The sequence below is a fragment of the Apium graveolens genome, chromosome 10, assembly GCF_009905375.1.
Source record: "Apium graveolens cultivar Ventura chromosome 10, ASM990537v1, whole genome shotgun sequence".
NCBI lineage: Eukaryota > Viridiplantae > Streptophyta > Magnoliopsida > Apiales > Apiaceae > Apium > Apium graveolens.
The window spans coordinates 169,177,722-169,200,618 of NC_133656.1; the positions used below are offsets into that span (position 1 = coordinate 169,177,722).

Genomic DNA, 22,897 nt, shown 5'->3' on the forward strand with positions numbered 1-22,897 from the left:
AAGGAAAATTTATCTACACGTATTTCGTAAAATTAGTGATGAATATTTTTTCTTTGAATGATATTGAAAAATATTGAGTGTTAGGCAATTATTGCGGTTGATAGCGACTCACCTATTTTGTATTTTTTTTAAAAATGATAAGTTAATATCCAGCTCATAAATAATTGATGGAGCTTTAGCTTCTCATTTTTAAAATCCAAACCGGTCACTCATGTTAATATTTTAAATAATGAATTTTTTTTGTTAGTACTATTTATAAAGCAATAATTCATAAAATATTTGTTATAACAAAATCGTAAATTATAACAACACTTTCTAGATAATATCAATTATGCAAGATTTAACTGTAACATACGCATTTTGTTAATTAATTGTTGAAACATTAGGATTTGTACTAGCAAAAAATGTGTAAAATTTCTTTAATATACATACAAAAAATGTAGCACTTGGACTAATATTTGTTTATTTTTTAAAAACATTACTGAAGAAAAAGTAATTTAGAACGTGACAAGTAGACAGAGAGCGGAACAGATGTCTATGCCCAGGTGGCGGTTGTTTTCACAAGCCTGCTATTTGCTTACGAGGTCTACATGTCATCCTTACTTGTAAATATGAGTAGGGGTATCGATCTACTTTTTCATTTGAAGTGCTATTATTGTGAAAATATTATTCTTATAATCACAGTAGTGAGATTATTCATATCATAAAAAATAAATGATTCAAACTGACAACATTTTTGATAATTTTTGGAAAATTTTTTGAAAATTAAAAAGTAAATATCTCATTTGAACCGCCATTTTTTCTATAATTATAACATAATTTGGAATCTTACCTTTATTATAAACAATAAAATTAATTTGGCATAATATTAGAAAACAACATATTTGAAGTGTAATACAGTTTAATCCTGAATATCTAAAAAGAGGATACAATACATAAATCATTGAATTACGATTGATTTTAGTATAAATATTAAAAAATTATACCAAATCTCATAAGAAAATCAGAAAAGAATCTCAAAATACCCAAACATTTTTCTTTTTTAGTCACAGCTGTGCTGTCCCCAAATAAAAACCTCCCTCCCCTTTGTAACCTGTCTCTCACATTCTCTTAATGTGGCCCCCTTTTCCTCAATATCCCAAAAATAAAAATACTAAACAAATATTCTAAAATCTCTCTCCCTCTCTCTCACTATATATACCTTCTCCGACACTAATCACCATCCCATTCACCCACACACTTTCCCTCTCCACACAAAATATTGTGTGATAATTTTCCTTCCTTGTGAAGCAAATGGGTGACAAGGTTGATCCAGACCATGAGTTCTTTTGTTCCCGGTCCCAGTTTCTTTCAAGTGAAATCATACTCATGGACAAGGAAAACTTGTACACTGACAAACACAACTCACTGATTCCTCGTACCCGTGTAACCCCCGAGCCACCCACCGAGTCACTCTCTTTCTTCAGCGACAACAGCAATTTCCTCTTACCACCATTTTCTGCTGGTCCGAAAAATCATGAGGTAAACCTTAAATTATCTCAGTTTATTACCATGCATACATAACCATGTACATGTGTTTTGTGTTTTTCTAAGTGAAGGTTTTGTATTAATAAGTTTGATTTCGTGTTGACTCAGAAAACATGGGATATGACGAGTCCAGTGGTGGGTAACGGCGGTTCTCTTGTTCCGTCACCGCCTATTACTCCTATTGGAAGAAACGTAAACCATTGTCAAGTGAAGATTATGAACGGTCAGGGGCAGAACCGTAATTTCACCGCTATCAACCCCCCTAATTCCCTCCCTAGCGTTCATGTAAGTTTAGAAATGTTACATTAATTTCAATTTATGTAACTTTTTATGTAGAACAATTTTAATCAATAAAAAATAGTTTTGTTTTTAAAAATTATTTTTAAATGTTTGTAATATATTTTTTGGAAACAATTTGAGGTAAATATTTGTTGGTTTTTTACAGAGGGGGACTATGTGGGGTCAGCCTCAGAGAGATGGTGGGAATTTTGGAAATGGAGGGTACGTGTCTGACGTCACGCCGGGGATGGCATGGGGGAGCCCACAAGTTCAGAATCAAAGGCGGAGCTACGGTGGTGTGGATGTCGGAGCGGTGGGGTATGGCGGTGGAATAAAGAGAGAACGTGCTGGCACTGGTGTGTTTCTGCCACGTACCTACCAAAACACTGCCCCTGAATCTCGCAAGAAAACAGGTACGTGACAGCTTTTTTGAACTCCTTTTTTGTATTTGTTATTGTAATTTTGGTTTTATTTGCATTCTAGTTTTAGATGTTTGTTTTGGTGGGTCTCGTGGGCCCCATGTGTTTTTAGCTTGTGGGTCTCCGATTATTGTTCTAGGCTTTTACAGAAACACTGTTGTGGAAGATGGAATTTTTTTAGGAGTATTTGTATTTTGAATGGGGAATGAGATTGATGTTTTTAATTTTGAACTGAAATAAGCTTTTAACTATAGTTTGATTTTGCAGACGCTAATCCAGCTGTGTTTTTGTATCTTTTGCCTTTTGTTTTGGTTTTGATTTTTGACACACCAGATATCTGTAATATTCTTATATAAATTAATACTTTTTATAATTTTGATATGGTTTTATTCCGAGAACATTTGAACCAGAGAATATTAAGAACCGGATAGCACACCTACTTAGTTAGTAAGTAGTAATAATCGATTTGTCGGGTTGTATTAAGAACTATGATAGGAGAATATTAAGAATCGAATATTACTAGCATTTAGAAGTCAACGATAGACGTAACGTAAATGATCGGCATCTGTCTAAGTATCTATATTTTTCGTGATCGACCTTTTTGGTCGAAATGCTCTTATTTTTTGTCAAACATGAATGAATCTACATTAAAATGACATTTGGTAAAATAAATTTATAGCATAGACTAAAGTATTATATTGACATTATTAAGCGGTGTACATTTTATTGATTGAATCAGGTGGTTCAACTACTAGACCTCAACATGTCCAAGCTCAAAACAGAAAGTTTGAGAATGTGACTCCTCAACTTCCTTCCCAGCGCCATTTCATTGCTAGTGGTCACATCCCACAAAACAGTAAGAACAATAATCTTTAAAAGAAAGATTTACGATATAATTGCTGCTCCTTTCACCATTGCTTATTGTTTTTTGTTCTCTTCCTAGATTCAGAACCTGTAATGACTAGAAGGGATGTTGCATTTCCACAAGAGTGGAGAAAAAATGAAATGGCGGAGGCGGCCATAAGTAACCCTTCTACTGCAAGTGCAGAAGGGATGACAATGGATAATGAGATAATAAAGCTTCCCCGGGAATGGACCTACTAGTGCACAAGGGTTGCAGGGGGGAGTAGTAAGAGTAGTAGTAGTAGTAGTTTAGTAAAATTTTATGGGGAAGATGGAGAGTAATAAGAGGGGGGCTCCAGTCCTGCCTCCTTTGGTTAGCAGTAGTAGTTCATGAATAAGACAAGTTAGAAGAGGAGAGTGCCCCCCCCCCACCCCAACTGCCGGTGTAATAAAAAGAGTCATTAGCTAGACTCTATCAGACTTCTCTGCTAACAATGTTTGTCATTTACATTGGTTTTGGTTTTTTGAATTTTGTTGTGTTTTTTTGTTTTTTACTTTTGTTTTTCCTGTTTGTCTATTCTGTTTGCGTAAATAACACTTTATAAAATCTAAAGCTACATTCAAACTCATTTTTTAAATCTGAAAATATGTCTTCAAGAAATGCGAACACACTTATGTCTATATGGCGTTGCTCGATTAAATAAACAGGTGAGTGATTCCGTACGATGTGGGATATTTCATTTTCAACATCAGCGTTTTATTCTTGTCGTTGTAGTTTTTGTTTTTGCAAATTCCGTTTTCTTCAATTATCTTGCGACTTGTGATTGACATTGGGCTTTATTGGGATTTTCAAAAAATCGGTTGAGCCTGGATTTTTTAAAAAAAAATGAGTCTCATTTTAGGCCTGCGAATCACATTGGATCGGGTCAAACTGGATTTTTATCATGCTTATAATTAATATTTTAATCTAATATTTTTTATATTTATTAAAATATTATAAGAGTATCTTTTTAGGTTTTTACAAGATAATTTAGGTTTTTATCCCAACTTTTTAAAAGAGACATGTATTATCCGGTCTGAAATAGACATTTTAAAAATCCTGGATTTTATCTGAGCATAAATTTGGGTTTTCAATTGGATGGCATTCAGAAATATAGAAAGACTATTTAAGACTCGCGGATCGGGCCAAATCGGGATCAGCTTTTCCCGAATTGGACTTTTCCCGTTTTGCTCTAAATCAGATTGGATCATTGGATTTTTCTAGTTTTGTGAACATCTTTATCTAGGCCCATGTTCCTTCTTGTTTGACAGGATCTAGGCCCCTGGTTGCACTTGGCAGGAGTCCTGTAAACAGTGATATTGTTTTCCCGCGCTCTTTTGTAGACTCAAGTTTTTTTATACATTTCTAGATTTTAATGAATCTCGTCCCAGAGCTCTTTTAGACCAGAGCGCAAGTCCGAGTCAAAATTATTTCCAAGTATCCTCTAATTAGGGGAATCAACTTTGCTTTGTTTAATGTCATCCAAAATGCCATACTTTAACCGGTAATAATCTTGTGCACTTGAATTTGCTGGTAGATGCGTTCAGTAAGAGGACATTTAATTTAATTGTAAGGCTAATTGTTTAAGATTTGTGAAAGTAGGGGTCATTTTTGTGAAGTTGAACACTAGATATAGGAAAATAAAATTATCAGATAAAAAATACAAAAGGAGGTTTGTTAGTTGTACTGCGACAACTCAACAAGTCTTATCTGATTCAGCTAATGATCCACGTCAGTAGAGTTAGTTACAGCAAATTGTTAAGATCTATCTTAGTATATAGAGAATGTGAATTAGAGAGAAAGATAGTTAGATACAATATTATTCAGATCATTCATTTTGTATCTCTTTCAAGTAAATCAATACATATGTCTTCTATCTTCTAGTTTTGATGATTAATGGAGTTTGACAGTTGAGATTATATCATTTCTATCATGGTATCAGAGCTTTATGCTCAATTTTTTTCTTTTCTCTTACGATCTATTGTTGTTGATGCTTTTGTCCTAGTTTTCTTCTTCGTTGTATATACATACATCGTGCTTAGCTTTGTGTGTATAATTCATTGATTTCTGCGTCAATTCAAGATAGAATTTGGTTGTTGTTCATCGATTTAATGACAACTTCACTTTCGTACTCATCTGCAACACTTGGATCTACATCTTCTTCATCTACCACGAGTACAAGTATGGATGTGAATCATCTGTACTATCTTCGTCCATCAGATAATTCAGGGATGCAGCTTGTTGCCGTGATTTTGACGGAGAGTAACTATAATCAATGGAGTCGATTCATGGAGATTGCACTTTCATCCAAATTGAAACTCGGTTTTGTCGATGGAACGTGTACTCCATCCGCTCCTTCATCTCCATTACTTGTATATTGGACACGATGCAATAATATGGTAACATCCTGGTTACTTAATTCACTCTCTATTGATATTCATAATAGTGTAGTTTATATGAAGACTGCGCTTGCTATTTGGCTAGATCTTGAAACTAGGTATGCACAGAGTAATGAACCAAAATTATTCTAACTGCGATTTAAAATTGCTCATTTGACACAAGGAAATTTATCGATTGCTAGTTACTTTGCTAAGTTTCGAGCTGTCAATGAAGAATTAGAATGTCTCAGTACTATACCTAGATGCAGTTGTGCCAAGTGCACCTGTGCTGTTAATACACAGCTTAACTCTTATGAACAAGATGTGAAGTTGTCACACTTTCTAATGGGACTTAGTGAACAATTCACTGGTATTAGAGGACATATTTTGATGATGAAGCTTCTACCTACGTTGAGTCAGTGTTACTCCTTATTATTGCAAGAGGAAAATCAACGATCTCTGGTTGTTTCTTCTGCCAGTCCTGAATCTATGGCTATGTCGGTCAAATCTGTTGGTACCAGATATCAAGCTGGTAAGACTATTAAACAAAGTTCCCGGGATTCTAAGGAGCACGTTGTGTGTGATTTTTGTCATATGACAGGGCACACTGTAATATCCTGTAATTTTTAAATATCGATTAATAATAGAATAATAGAAAAAAGTATTAAAATTTGATTAAGATTAGGATTTAAAATTGAATTAGAATAATGGGCCTAAAATTTGGATCAGATTCTAATATGGATAACTTGTAGGTTAAGATATAGGGTTTTGTATCGTTATAAATAGATCATATTCGTCTTATTCGTTTTTATTCATAAAATTCGTAGGGCTCTTCTCAGCATAAATCAGCAATCTTGTAAAATTCGTAGAAAATTCATCGTAAGTCAGAATTCAGTGATTCCGGACTTTTCGGAGAGGTCTTTTTGTTATCTTAAACTTTCGTGTTTCGTGTTTTCCCAAGAAAACGTCGTTTAGAGGGTCAAAAAGGTTATATTCAGATCTTGTCAGTTTTAGAGGTAAGTTTTTGATCGATCTTGCTAGATTATCTAAATTATGTGATACGTGTATATTTGATTATCAAAACATGGGCTAAGTGATGATATATTTGAAAGTATTATGTATTATAGTATACGTTTATTGTATATGTGTGGTGTCTCGACGATAATTTTGGATCTTTGATTTGTGCCATGGTTTGTGAAAATATCGAATAAGAACTAAGGACCATAATCACCGGATTGTAGTGACAGTTTTCAAAAAATTTGACCGTTATCACCGGGTTGTAGTGGCCGTGACATGAATTATGGATTTTGAATTATTGTTGTTTATGTGCTATGTGAAAGAGATATGTCCTAAGTCCAATCATGTATGAGGATTTATGAATAACTTTTATGTAATCTGTTTTGATTTCATTGATATTAATAAAAGATTTGTTTTGTTTTTATTGCGGGCTCTGTCTATTTAAATGTATAAATAAGATATACCACAATTTAGAGTAAAGCTTTTTATGAATTGTGATGAGATCATAATAATGAGACCTAAAAGATGATAACTCTAAACTTAAATAGTTCCTGGTCGTAGGATTATTAACTGGTAATTAATAATCCGCAAAGATCGGTACATACTATGCTTGTTTCATTATGAAGGATGTCTGCTCTCATAGACATTTGTGTGGTGACACTATAGCTAGTATGTAGGTGCTTATTATAGAATAAGTTCACTGAACATGACTCACACAATTGAACAACTGATGGAGTTCACTCACGTGTCAGCAGTTGTTCACGTAGTGATAGTTGTACAAGTATCCTTAGACCTGGGGTCATCATAGTCATCTTTTGTACACTGAACTATGCTTTGGTTTAGTTCTTAGTCTCAAAGGACAATTATAAGAGCTCTACTGGGTATAAGAATTTGTACACGAAGATAATGTATGATCAATAAAGGATCTATCCCTTCCAGTGAAAGAAGAGAATGTTCAATGCTGATCCACTTATGTTAGTTCAGGAATCTCTGGCCAGAGTGAATGAAATTAGAAAGGAGTTTCTAATTTACATTAAATAGAATTAAGCATAGTGAATAAAAAAGCAAGTGATTAAATAAGATAGGCTTGACATAAGTTCCATGTCTTATATTTAATCGTGACATTGCAGGGTAGAAGGAATTAATTGTACGGTAACTACTCACTGAATAGGTTCTTGGTATTCTAAGCAGTGAATTCGTATTATCCGGATAGTCGCGATATGCTGAGAAGTATCCCTCATGATGTAGAATAAATATGATTAATTAATTAATCATATTTAATGAATTAAAAAATTTATATAAATAATGATAAAATAGTTTTACTATTATTTATTTCTATTACCGGCTTAATATTGAACCTATAGGGTCACACCATAAAACAGAATGATTTAATGGTGGATGAATTAATTAATAATGGCTGATAATTATTTATTTATGAAATAAATAATTAATTGAAAATTTTAATAATTGATTAAATGAGATTTAATTGATTATAAATTAATTAAGAAAAGGTTCTTAATATTATTAATTAAGAATTTAATTTTTGGAAATTAAATCAAGAGAGAGAATTATTTCTAAAGTGTTTAGAAAAAAGATTAATAATTAAAATGTGTTTTAATTATTAATGAGAATAATAAATGGTTAATAATAATAATAATAATTTATGGGAAAATTTTCAGCTGAAAATTTTGCCTATAAATATACTATTATAAACCCTATTTTTGCCTCAACCTAAAATTTTTACAAAACCCTAATTCTCTCCACCTCCTCCTTCTCCATTACATCGTTTTCTTGGTGGATACCGGTGGAGTGCTTCACACTTGAGGAGCAGCTGCTAAGGATCTCCGCTCGTGGTTCTTGGATCGTTATTAAAGACCTCCATCTTTTCATTAATGTAAAGCTTCTTAAGGTAAACATACTGAACTACGAATTAAATATTATTTTTCGCATGGATCCTGCGGAGGGTTTCGGTTTTTTTTTTTAAGATTTAAATTTACGTTTTCGTTGCGTTTATGTGCTAGAAACCCTTCAATGGCATCAGAGCTACTTGCGAAAAGTTTTTAATTCGTTTATGTTTAACTGTTTTCGATATATGAGCATGTACGTGATTCGCCATGATTTGATGTTGATATAATATGCTTATATATGTATGGTTTTGAATATATGATATTCATGTGAGTTGTATAATCATAAGATGATTATGTTATCTGTATATATACTGATATATACATGATTTTTGTTTGCTCTAATTATGAGAATCATATTAGATACGGATTCTGAATTGGCTGCTGCAGATTTGCTGAAATCTGGGTCTGGTGTCCGATTTACGCAAACGAATACCCTATTCCATAGGTAAACGAGCGTCTGAATAAAACTGATAGCATAAGCTATCAACGACTCGTCTGTAAGGCGTTTGACGTTGTTTACTGCCCGTAAACAGTGATTCTTGTTTTTCTGATTTGATTTTGATTATCCTGATTTTTGTCATATTTTTTTTTATGATTAGATCATGGATAATATGATATGTTAAGATCAAATTATGTGTTTTAACATGCTTTTATGTGATGTATGAGCATGGTGGATGGTTATGGCCTTTCGACCTTAGTGTAATGGTTTTGGTTTTGGTTTTAAATACGACTTGCATGTCGTCAATCTTTGTAACCATAAATCTCTAATGTAACTCGAGTTATTCTTGTAAGTTCATTAGATTAGTTTTACTTTCAATCATGTAATGTAATTGAAGACTCAAGAAGGCTATCCAATGGAGATGATACAAAGAAGAAGACGAGGCATACAAGAAGTCTAAACAAAGAAAAAGACTTATGTAATAAGTAGTTGTATTTATTTCCATCACCATATTAGATTGACCTTGATCTTTATCATGAGCTTGATAAAGATCACATAGGATGGGGCCATAACCAAACACATTTACTTTATTGCACTTTACATTTACTTGTTTATTTAATTTTATATATGAGATATATGCCTATGTTTACCATGCGATGATAGATTTAGGTGAACTTAATTGACATAAGGCGTTTGTTAGACAATCTAGTATAGTGAAATTATTTCATGACCTTAATATAAATATTATGAATGCGATCATGAGATTCTTGTGTTTATGAAACACGTAATTGCATATGAATTTTCAATATTGAGAGAAAGGATGATTCTATCAACAACAGATTTCTATTTGTAAGAAAGGGTTATTAAGTGACGCCTCTTGACAATGCTCCACCCGATCTGGGAATCATCTGATTATCGATTATTGATTTGAAATATTTAATTTAAAAGGAAGAATCTGAAAGGAATATGTCCTAAGTCCAATCATGTATTAGGATTTAGGAATAACTTTTATGTAATCTGTTTTGATTTTATTGATTTTAATAAAAGACTTGTTTATGTTTTATTACAGGCTCTATCTATTTAAGTGTTTAAATAAGATATACCATAGTTTAGAGTAAAGCTTTTTATGGATTATGATGAGATCATAATAGTGAGACCTAAAAAGATGATAACTCTAAACTTAAATAGTTCCTGGTCGTAGGATTACTAACTGGTAATTAATAATCCGCAGAGATCGGTACATACTATGCTTGCTTCATTATGAAGGATGTCTGTTCTCATAGACATTTGTGTGGTGACACTATAGCTAGTATGTAGGTGCTTATTATGGAATAAGTTCACTGAACATGACTCGCACAGCTGAACAACTGATGGAGTTCACTCACGTGTCAGCAGTTGTTCACTTAGTGATAGTTGTACAAGTATCCCTAGACTTGAGGTCATCATAGTCATCTTGTGTACACTGAACTATGCTTTGGTTTAGTTCTTAGTCTCCAGGGACAATTATTAGGGATCTTCTGGGTATAGGAATTTGTACACGAAGATAGTGTATGATCAATAAAGGATCTACCCCTTCCAGTGAAGGAAGCGAATGTTCAAGGCTGATCCACTTATGCTAGTTCAGGAATCTCTGGCCAGAGTGAATGAAATTAGAAAGGAGTTTCTAATTTGCATAGAACTACGCATAGTAAATGGTAAGCAAGTGATTGAATTAGATAGGCTTGACACGAGATCCATGCCTTTTATTTAATCGGGACATTGTAGGGTAGAAGGAGTTTATTGTACGGTAACTATTCACTGACAGGTTCTTGGTATTCTAAGCAGTGAATTCATATTATCCGGATAGTCGCGATATGTTGAGAAGCATCACTCACGATGTAGAATAAATGTGATTAATTAATTAATCATATTTAATAAATTAGAGAATTTATATAAATAATGATAAAATAGTTTTATTATTATTTATTTCTACTACTGGCTTAATATTGAACCTACAGGGTCACACCATAAAAAGAGAATGATTTAATGGTGGAGGAATTAATTAATAATGGCTAATAATTATTTATTTATGAAATAAATAATTAATTGGCAAATTTAATAATTGATTAAATGAGATTTAATTGATTATAAATTAATTAAGAAAAGTTCTTAATATTATTAATTAAGGATTTAATTTTTTGGAAATTAAATCAAGAGAGATAATTATTTCTAAATTATTTAGAAAAATGATTAATAATTAAAAGGGGTTTTAATTATTAATAAGAATAATCAATGGGATAAAAATAATAATATTTATGGGAAAATTTCAGCTGAAAATTTTGCCTATAAATACACTATTATAGACCCTATTTTATTCTAACCCACATCAAAACACAAAACCCAAAAAGTTTGGAAAACCCAATTCTCTCTACCTCCTTCCTCCTCCTTAACATCGTTTTCTTGGTGGATACCGGTGGAGTGCTTCACACTTGATGAGCAACTGCTAAGGATCTCTGATCGTTGTCTCCGAATTATTTTAAAAGGTTAGATTCGATCCCTCGAATTTTTATTCACGATTTATATGCTTTTATTTGGATTTTGTATGTGTAAAAGTGTTTTGCCATGCCCCCGCTGCGTTAAAAATCCAACAGAATCTCTTTATAATATGATTATGATTGTAACGTAATATAATCCCTCTAAAATTAAATAATACCAAGTAGTAATTGGCCAATGACACAACGGGCTTGTGTCGGTCAAAGCCTTCCAACATGGTAGAAAGTAGTTCTTATTTTTGAATTATTGTCGTTTCGTGCTACAGCCGAGGGCTTTGATTTCGAAATAAGAAATACTTGTCTATTACATAGAGATGTGTACATTGAATTAGAATCTAAAGGTCGTTACGTGCCACAGCCGTGGGCCGTTGGAGACTGATTCAATTGTACGAAATGTTGGGTTAGACTTGACTTAAAATATTGAGTTTTTCGTGCCACAGTCGTGACTCAATTATTCAAGAGGCTAAAGTTATATTAGGGAATAACATAAGATGTAATTGACAAGAGTTGTCTGCCTATTGAACATCACATGACGTTTCGTGCCACAGCCGAGGTTGTGTGATGGAATGTAGGATCCCTATTCCCACTAGCATTATGAATGCTTAATTTTCACTTAGGGGGTTTAATAAATTAGATAAACTAGCGGGAGACACTTATGAATAAAGACCCGATTCATATAGTGTTTTGAAATGAAATTGAATATTTGCTAAGTGTTGTTATGTGTTTATCATTTACAGATTTACTATATTCATCATGTCTTCTGCACTATCACTCCGGAGCATACTAGATGCTCACAAGTTGACTGGTCCTAATATAGCTGTTTGTTTTCATTGTAACAAGTTGGGGCACTGGAAGAGGAACTGCAAGGTTTACCTTGCAGAATTGAAGAAGAAGAAGGGTAGTAAAACTACCGCTTCTGATTCAGGCATGTTCATGATCGAAGTTAATATGTCACTAGGTCAAATTTCTACTTGGGTATTAGATACCGCCTGTGGTTCTCATGTTTACAATTCGTTGCAAGGACTAAAGGGAAGTAGGACTCTTGAAAAAGATGAGATGATTCTACGTATGGGCAATGGAGCAAGGGTTGCGGTCATATCTGTAGGATCATTTAGTTTACATATGCCTACAGGCAAGACTATTATTCTGAATAATTGTTATTACGTTCCCTCTATTGTGAGGAATATTGTTTCTATTCCTATGTTGGATTTGGATGGTTTTTCATTTATTATTAAGAATAATGAATGTTCTATCCTTAGAGATAATGTTCTTTATGGACGTGGTATTATAAATAATGGTCTGTATGTATGTGACGTAGAGCATGATTTACTTCAGATTGAACAAACTAATAAAAGAAAACGAGATGATGAAAATCTGACCTATTTATGGCACTGTATGCTAGGTCATATTAGTGAAAATAGATTGCGGACATTGCATAAGGAAGGGTTACTTGACCCCTTTGATTTTGAATCATATCCTACATGCGAGTCTTGTCTATTAGGTAAAATGACCAAATCTCCATTTAGTGGACATGGAGAAAGGGCTGCACATTTGCTAGGATTGGTACACACAGATGTATGTGGACCAATGTCTACGCAAGCCATGGGTGAATTTTCATACTTCATTACTTTCATAGATGATCGATCTAGATTCGGATATGTGTATTTGATGAAACACAAGTCTGAAGCCTTTGAAAAGTTCAAAGAATATAAGTATGAAGTGGAGAAACAAACCAAATATAGTATTATAACTCTTCGATCAGATCGAGGTGGTGAATACTTGAATGGAGACTTTCTAGATTATCTCAAAGAAAATGGTATAGTCTCCCAGTGGACTCCTCCATATACTCCACAGTTGAATGGGGTATCTGAAAGGAGAAATCGAACTTTGTTAGACATGGTTCGGTCCATGATGAGCTATGCGAATCTTCCAGTATTCCTATGGAGTTATGCATTGGAAACCTCAGCATATTTACTGAATAAGGTGCCTTCCAAATCTGTTCCTCAAACACCATATGAGATATGGAAAGAAAGGAAACCGAGTCTTAAACACGTTAAGATTTGGGGATGTCCAGCTTATGTCAAGAAAGTTGACCCAGATAAGCTGGAATCTCGATCCGTAAAATGTAATTTTGTGGGATATCCTAAAGAGACTTTGGGGTATTACTTTTACACCGATCATCGGGTGTTTGTCTCCAAACATGCTACCTTCTTGGAAAAGGAGTTTATCCTTGAAGGAAACAGTGGGAGCAAAATTGAACTTGATGAAGTTTAAGAAGCACAAACTACTACGGATCAAGTGGAAACACCTGTTCAGACTGAACAACCTTCTATGGAACAGCCCATTCGTAGGACAGGGAGAGTGTCTCGCCAACCTGAGAGGTATTATGGCCTTGTCATTGAGAATGGCAATGAGTTGTCAATCATTGATGATGACGACCCTGTGACCTATAATGAGGCTATGAGTAGTGTTGACTCAGAGAAATGGCATAGTGCCATGAAATCCGAAATGGAATCTATGTATACCAACCAAGTATGGACTCTGGTTGAGGCGCCTGAATGTGTTAAGCCTATTAGGTGCAAGTGGGTATACAAGAGAAATATTGGAGCAGATGGCCAGGTGGAGACCTATAAGGTGAGGCTCGTGGCAAAATGATTCAAACAAAGGCAAGGGATTGACTTTGATGAAACTTTTTGGCCTGTAGCCCTGTTAAAATCAATTCGGATTTTGCTTGCGATTGCTGCTTACTACGACTATGAGATCTGGCAAATGGACGTGAAAACGGCCTTCCTCAATGGGGAACTTGAGGAGGAAGTGTATATGACACAGATAGAGGGTTTTCTTTCCAAGGGAAATGAACACCTAGTGTGTAAGCTGCTGCGAACCATATATGGTTTAAGGCAAGCTTCTCGTAGATGGAACATCCGTTTTGATGAGACAATCAAAGAGTTTGGTTTTATCAAAAACATAGATGAACCATGTGTCTACAAGAAGGTTAGTGGGAGCGCTGTAACATTTCTTGTATTGTATGTGGATGACATACTTCTTATAGGAAATGATATACCGATGCTACAATCAGTCAAAGTATGGCTATCAAAGAACTTCACCATGAAGGACTTGGGAGAAGCATCCTACATTCTCGGTATGAAGATCTATAGAGATAGATCTAGAAGAATGATAGGTCTTACCCAGGGTACATACATCCAGAAAGTGCTTAAAAGGTTTAGCATGGAAAACTCCAAAAGAGGTCTCATACCGATGAACCATGGAGTGTCCCTTTCCGAAAAAATGTCTCCTAAGACACCTGAGGAAAGAGAGCGTATGAGTAAGATTCCTTATGCTTCAGCATTAGGATCTATCATGTACGCAATGTTGTGTACAAGACCTGATGTTGCTTATTCAATTAGTGTGACGAGCAGATATCAGTCCAATCCAGGTGAAGACCACTGGAAAGCAGTGAAAAACATCCTTAAGTACTTGCGAAGGACTCAGGACATTTTTCTTATTTTTGGTGGTGAATCTGAGTTGAAAATAGAGGGTTATACTGACTCTAGTTTTCAATCAGAAAGTGATAGCAAATCCATGTCAGGGTACGTGTTTCCTCTGAATGGTGGTGCGAATAGTTGGAAGAGTTCCAAACAGTCTACAACGGCTGACTCCACAGCGGAAGCAGAATATATAGCTACAAGTGAGGCTGTAAAAGAAGCCGTTTGGATGAGGAAATTTGTTTCTGAGTTGGGAGTTGTTCCTAGCGTTGAAGAGCCTATTGTGTTGTATTGTGATAACAACGCAGCAATAGCACAAGCCAAGGAACCTAGGTCTCATAAAAATTCCAAACATGTCCTGCGGCGCTTTCATCTGATTAGGGAGATTGTTGAAAGAGGAGATGTCAATGTTGAGAGAGTTGACACACATAACAACGTAGCAGACCCACTCACAAAGCCACTTTCTCAAAGTCACTTTGATCGTCATAAAGACAAGATGGGTATTAGATACCAGAGTGATTGGCTTTAGTACAAGTGGGAGATTGAAAGAGATATGTCCTAAGTCCAATCATGTATGAGGATTTAGGAATAACTTTTATGTAATCTGTTTTGATTTCATTGATATTAATAAAAGACTTGTTTTGTTTTTATTACGAGCTCTATCTATTTAAATGTTTGAATAAGATATACCACAATTTAGGGTAAAACTTTTTATAGATTGTGATGAGATCATAATAATGAGACCTAAAAGATGATAACTCTAAACTTAAATAGTTCCTGGTCGTAGGATTACTAACTAGTAATTAATAATCCGCAAAGATCGGTACATACTATGCTTGCTTCATTATGAAGGATGTCTGTTCTCATAGACATTTGTGTGGTGACACTATAGCTAGTATGTAGATGCTTATTATAGAATAAGTTCACTGAACATGACTCACACAGCTGAACAACTGATGGAGTTCACTTACGTGTCAGCAGTTGTTCACATAGTGATAGTTGTACAAGTATCCTTAGACTTGAGGTCATCATAGTCATCTTGTGTACACTGAACTATGCTTTGGTTTAGTTCTTAGTCTCAAGGGACAATTATAAGGGCTCTACTGGGTATAGGAATTTGTACACGAAGATAGTGTATGATCAATAAAGGATCTACCCCTTCCAGTGAAGGAAGAGAATGTTCAATGCTGATCCACTTATGTTAGTTCAGGAATCTCTGGTCAGACTGAATGAAATTAGAAAGGAGTTTCCAATTTACATTAAATAGAACTAAGCATAGTGAATGGGAAAGCAAGTGATTAAATAAGATAGACTTGACACAAGTTCCATGCCTTATATTTAATCGTGACATTGCAGGGTAGAAGGAATTAATTGTACGGTAACTACTCACTGAATAGGTTCTTGGTATTCTAAGGAGTGAATTCGTATTATCTGGATAGTAGCGATATGCTGAGAAGTATCCCTCACGATGTAGAATAAATATGATTAATTAATTAATCATATTTAATGAATTAGAGAATTTATATAAATAATGATAAAATAGTTTTATTATAATTTATCTCTACTACCGGCTTAATATTGAACCTACAGGGTCACACCATAAAAGAGAATGATTTAATGGTGGAGGAATTAATTAATAATGGCTGATAATTATTTATTTATGAAATAAATAATTAATTGGCAAATTTAATAATTGATTAAATGAGATTTAATTGATTATAAATTAATTAAGAAAAGGTTCTTAATATTATTAATTAAGAATTTAATTTTTAGAAATTAAATCAAGAGAGAGAATTATTTCTAAAGTGTTTAGAAAAAGGATTAATAATTAAAAGGTGTTTTAATTATTAATGAGAATAATAAAGGGTTAATAATATTAATATTTTATGGGAAAATTTTCAGCTGAAAATTTTGCCTATAAATATACTATTATAAACCTTATTTTTGCCTCAACCTATAATTTTTACAAAACCCTAATTCTCTCCACCTCCTCCTTCTCCATTACATCGTTTTCTTGGTGGATACCGGTGGAGTGCTTCACACTTGAGGAGCAGCTGCTAAGGATCTCCGCTCGTGGTTCTTGGATCGCTATTAAAAACCTCCATCTTTCCATTAATGTAAAGCTTCTTAAGGTAAACATACTGAACTACGAATTAAATATTATTTTTCGCATGGATCCTACGGAGAGTTTTGTTTTTTTTTAAGATTTAAATTTACATTTTCGTTGCGTTTATGTGCTAAAAACCCTTCACTATGTGTATCGAATAAGAATATGAAAGTGTACCGAAAGTGTTTGTTTCGTATATCGTACATCGTATCGTATAGATTGTCGTATTTTGTTATATGTGTTCATGTTACTTGGCCTACTATTTGGATTGATTGTTTTCTTGCTGGGCTGTATAGCTCATTACTTACAATTTCAAGTTTCGTCTAAGAGTTCAAGTTGGATAGCATTCCAGTTCGAGGACTTAGATTTGGAGTTGTTTGACTTTTGGGTTTCCGTTACCTGCGCTTTTGTAATAGTCTCCTTTGTAATTGAATTTTGGATTAGTAAATTGTATTTTATTTAAGTTTTGGTATTTAGAATTAATAGTCCGGATGTGCGGGCTGTTGCAGTTGGTATTAGAGCAGGTTGTCTTTCGGAGTGTATTAGGTATGAGACTAGTACATTCCCTTGGATGCGTTCCTGTGGACCATAGTTTAAGTTTGACCTGTAGCAAATTAGTAACACTAGACGTATAGGATTTTTGTGAATTTGGGGACCAAATTCTTTTTAAGGAGGGTAGTATGTAATATCCCGTAATTTTTAAATATCGATTAATAATAGAATAATAGAAAAAAGTATTAAAATTTGATTAAGATTAGGATTAAAAATTGAATTAGAATAATGAGCCTAAAATTTGGATCAGATTCTAATATGGATAACTTGTAGGTTAAGATATAGGGTTTTGTATCGTTATAAATAGATCATATTCGTCTTCTTCATTTTTATTCATAAAATTCGTAGGGCTCTTCTCAGCATAAATCAGCAATCTTATAAAATTCATAAAAAATTCATCGTAAGTCAGAATTCAGTGATTTTGGACTTTCGGAGAGGTCTTTTCGTTATCTTCAACTTTGGTGTTTCGTGTTTTTCCAAGAAAACGTCTTTTAGAGGGTTAAAAAGGCTATATTCAGATCTGGTCAGTTTTAGAAGTAAGTTTTCGATCGATCTTGCTAGATTTTCTAAATTATATGATACGTGTATATTGGATTATCAAAACATGGGCTAAGTGATGATATATTTGAAAGTATTATGTGTTATAGTATACGTTTATTGTATATGTGTGGGGTCTCGACGATAATTTTGGATCTTTGATTTGTGCCATGGTTTGTGAAAATATCGAATAAGAACTTAGGACCGCAATCACCGGATTGTAGTGACAGTTTTCAAAAAATTTAGGACCGTTATCACCGGGTTGTAGTGGTCGTGGCTTGAATTATGGATTTTGAATTATTGTTGTTTATGTGCTATGTGTATCGAATAAGAATATGAAAGTGTACCGAAAGTGTTTGTTTCGTATATCATACATCGTATCGTATAGATTATCGTATTTTGTTATATGTGTTCATGTTACTTGGCCTACTAGTTGGATCGATTGTTTTCTTGCTGGGCTGTATAGCTCATTACTTACAATTTCAGGTTTCGTCTAAGAGTTCAAGTTGGATAGCATTCCAGTTCGAGGACTTAGATTTGGAGTTGTTTGATTTTTGGGCTTCCCTTACCTGCGCTTTTGTAATAGTCTCCTTTGTAATTGAATTTTGGATTAGTAAATTATATTTTATTTAAATTTTGGTATTTAGAATTAATAGTCCGGATGTGAGGGCTGTTGCACACACTAAGGCCAAGTGTTATTGTATTCATGGTTTCCCGTCTTGGCATAAGTTGTATGGGAAACCTAAGCCCAAACCTCGGTTTAATTCTGCTACTGCTAAGCTCAGTTCTGCAACAAATGTTATTAACACAAATAGTGCCTCTACACCAGTGATTTCTGAGTTAGCATCTTGTACTAGTGATTTCGATGCGGTAACTCTATCAGATGGTCAGTGTAAACAAATGATTATGTTCTTGCAGAAATCTATGGCTAGTCAAAGTACTCCAATTGCTGATACTTCTCAAACTGGAAGTTGGTACTCTGGTTCTCAGTTTGCAGGAACAGTTTTGCATTTTGCTAATGCTGTTGAATCAACTATGTTATATTCTGAAGATCATTGGATAATTGATACCGGTGCTACGGATCATATAACACCTTATGTTCACTTGTTACATGATGTGCAGCCCTTTACTTCTCTTCTGAATTTACCAAATGGAGCTTCTGCTGCAGTGACACATATTGGTAAAATACATCTGAGTGCAGGTGTTACCCTGTATAATGTGCTATGTGTCCCTACTTTCACCTACAATTTGTTGTCCGTCTCCAATTTTCTGAAGGACACTAATTGCGAGATATCTTTCAACTCACTATGTTGTAATATTAAAGGTCCTACTTGGCACACAACTTTGACTATAAACAGAGAGAATAATGGGCTCTATCTACTCAGTCACTCTAAGTTTACTCAACATCATGCTTCATTTAATCAGTATACTCAGGTTGCTGCTGCTTGCTCAGGCTCTGTCAACAAGGCCGTGATATGGCATCACAGGTTAGGTTATGTACCATCTCCAGTGCTGCAGTTATTGCCTATTGAAGGTCTTCATGTGGCATTACCTCCTTGTGATAGCTGTTTGCTGGCTAAAAAAATAATACATAAGTTTCCACTTAGTCAAACAATATCTACTCGTTTGTTTGAGCTGGTTCATATGGATTTGTGGGGTCCATATCGACACAAAACTCATAATAATTGTCAGCTTTAACAATTATAGAAGATAAGTCTAAAGCTACTTGGATATTTTTGTTGGCTGAAAAATATCTTGTGTATACAAATATAAAGGACTTTATGGCTTATATTGAGAATCAGTTTGCTACTTCTATTAAAGTGATTCGCTCAGATAATGGTACAAAATTTGTGAACAAGGATTTACAAACATGGTTTAGGACCAAAGGTGTCATTCATCAGACTACATGTGTGTACACCCCTCAACAAAAAGGGTTAGTAGAACGATGACATCGTTCTTTACTAAATGTTGCCCGAGCTCTACGTTTTCATTCGTCTGTTCCTCTACATCTTTGGGGTTACCGTTTGCTTACAGCTACTTATCTCTTGAAAAGAGCACCTTCTCATAGTACTGCTAGTCTCTCACCATATGAGGTGTTGTTTAAGAAATCGCCTGATTATCATGATTTAAAGGTGTTCGGTTGCCTTTGTTTTGCAACAATTCTTCCTCGCCCTTCAGATAAGTTTGCCTCACGTGCCGTTAAGGGTGTGTTTGTTGGGTATCCGTTTGCCACAAAGGTTACAGAGTTCTTGATTTGACGACTCAGAAAGTATTCATTTCCCGGGACGTACAGTTCTTTGAGACTACTTTTTCATTTCAGACAATTTCATCACCTACCATCTCCCAACTGTTTCCTCACGTGTTGAACTACACTGATTGTGATCCTTTACATACTGACACACCTCTACCCGAGTGTCCAATTTTACCTATTACTTCTCATACAAATGTAGGTACTACTACATCTTCACCTCCTCTTGACAACGTTCCTTTTACTATTGATACTCCTGATATACCATTACCAACTTGTCCTCTGAGAACTGGACATTTACCAGCCAGGTTTACCGACTTTACTGGTCTCCCTACTCATCTTGCCAACTCTATTCAACTTACAACTTCATCAACAATATTGCGTCATGTTTCCTTGTGTGATTATGTCACCTCTCTGCCTTTTGATCCCGTTCCTCTTCATTTTGTTGCTGCTTCATCTAAGATTACGGAACCAGTGTCTTATAAACAAGCAATCAAACACAACAATTGGTGTGTGGCTATGAGTATTGAGCTTGCAGCTCTGGAAGCAAATCATACATGGGAGGTGCAACCATTACCACCAGTAAAACGCATAGTGGGGTGCAAATGGCTTTTTAAAGTGAAATATCAGGCTAATGGTGATGTGGATCGCTTTAAAGCTCGATTGGTCGCCAAGGGTTTTACCTAGACTGAGGGTTTAGATTATTTTGAAACGTTTGCTCCCATCACCAAAATATCAACCCTTAGACTCTTACGTACTCTGGCAGCTAAGCATCGTTGGTTTCTCAAACAACTTGATGTTACTAACGCGTTTCTTCATGGCATTCTCCATGAGGAGGTTTACATGGCCTTACTTCCTGGGTATATTCCTCTAGATTTATTGCAGGCTTGTTTTCCAGGACAAAGACTGGCCTGTCGTCTCATTAAGTCCATATATGGACTCAAACAAGCACCTCGAAAGTGGTTTATTTCCCTGTCTACTGCCCTGATCAAGTTTGGTTTTGTTCAATTGGTTAGTGATTCTAGTTTATTTCGATTTCAGCAAGGTACCTCAGTTGCTTATCTCCTCATCTGCGTGGATGACATGTTGTTAACTGGGAATGACTCGACATTACTTGATGGTATTGTTCAGTTTCTGGGCTGTCATTTCAAAATAAAGGACTTAGGACCGCTTACATATTTTCTGGGTATTGAACTGGTACAATCAGATGCTGGTATTCGTGTTTCTCAATGTAAATATGCCTTGGATATTATCAAGGATGCCGGTCTTCAACATTCTAAGCCTTCTTGTGTTCCCATGGAACAACATCATGTTCTTTTAAGCGATGATTCTACTCCTCTTCTGGTTGATGTTTCTTCTTATAGACGTCTTGTTGGTCGTCTTAATTACTTGACTCTGACTCGTCCAAATTTGTCTTATCCGGTTCATGTGCTTGCTCAATTTATGCACACACCTCGTGAAGCACATTGGCATGCCGGTCTCAAGGTTTTCAAGTATATACAGGGTACTTATGAGCAAGGTTTATTCTTTTCTTCATCTGAACCTCTGTCCATTACTGCCTACTGTGATGCAGATTGGGCAAATTGTCCCTCCACTCGTTTATCTCTCACTGGTTACTGTGTGTTGATTGGTGATTCTCTGGTTTCTGGGGAGTGCAAAAAGCAACACATTGTGTCTCGGTCATCAACTGGGGCTGAATATCGCTCTCTTGCTAATACATGTTGTGAGATTACATGGCTCATTTCTCTTCTTACTGAAATGCAGTTTACCAATCTTACTCCTGTTACTCTTTGTTGTGACAACAAATCTGCTTTACACATGCATTGCCTCTAATCCTATTTTTCATGAGCGTACCAAGCATATTAAAATTGATTGTCACTTGGTACGTCAGAAACTTCAACAGGGTTTGGTCACTACTCAGTATCATCCCTCTGTTGATTAGCCTGCATATCTCTTTACCAAGTCTTTATCTTCTTCTCAGCTTGCTATCTTCTTTCCAAGTTAGGTGTCTGCACCTTGTCCTCGACTCCTAACTTGCAGGGGGATGTTAGCTGTACTACGACAACTCAGCAAGTCTTATATGATCCAGCTAATGATCCACGTCAGCAGAGTTAGTTACAACAAGTTGTTAAGATATTTCTTGGTACATAGAGAATGTGAATTAGAGAGAAATATAGTTAGATACAATATTATTTATAGAGAATGTGAATTATAGAGAAATATAGTTAGATACAATATTATTGACATCATTCATTTTGTATCTTTTTCAAGTACATCAATACATCTGTCTTCTATCTTCTAGCTTTGATGATTAATGGAGTTTGACAGTTGAGATTATATCATTTCTATCAAGGTTACAACTATGTTTGAAACATTTTCAATTTATTTAAAATGCCCTGGAACGACGAAATGCTTAGGGCTTTTAAAGAAATGTGACAATGCCCAGAGATCCGTAAAGTGATAGCTATAGAATCAATAGTGCCCCAGCATAAGCACATAATCTCTTCATTAAAGTTAGATTATGTCACAGCGAGTGACATGCTTATGTTGACAATAGATTCTGGAAAAGAAAGGACTAAGAATTCCCG

General features: G+C 34.9%; 2 protein-coding genes across 2 annotated transcripts; both read left to right on the top strand.

The window, feature by feature from the left end:
* The first annotated feature begins 1,172 nt into the window (after nucleotides 1-1,172).
* Nucleotides 1,173-3,551, top strand: LOC141692875 (uncharacterized). Its single transcript, XM_074497825.1, has 5 exons — nucleotides 1,173-1,521; nucleotides 1,636-1,812; nucleotides 1,973-2,219; nucleotides 2,965-3,081; nucleotides 3,169-3,551. The coding sequence occupies exons 1-5, from the start codon at nucleotides 1,294-1,296 to the stop codon at nucleotides 3,327-3,329; spliced, it is 930 nt and encodes a 309-aa protein (XP_074353926.1). The 5' UTR covers nucleotides 1,173-1,293; the 3' UTR covers nucleotides 3,330-3,551.
* Nucleotides 3,552-5,219: 1,668 nt separating this feature from the next.
* Nucleotides 5,220-20,996, top strand: LOC141691286 (uncharacterized). Its single transcript, XM_074496021.1, has 6 exons — nucleotides 5,220-5,605; nucleotides 5,690-5,996; nucleotides 18,548-18,606; nucleotides 18,709-19,628; nucleotides 20,096-20,298; nucleotides 20,382-20,996. The coding sequence occupies exons 1-6, from the start codon at nucleotides 5,220-5,222 to the stop codon at nucleotides 20,994-20,996; spliced, it is 2,490 nt and encodes an 829-aa protein (XP_074352122.1).
* The last annotated feature ends 1,901 nt before the right edge of the window (nucleotides 20,997-22,897 follow it).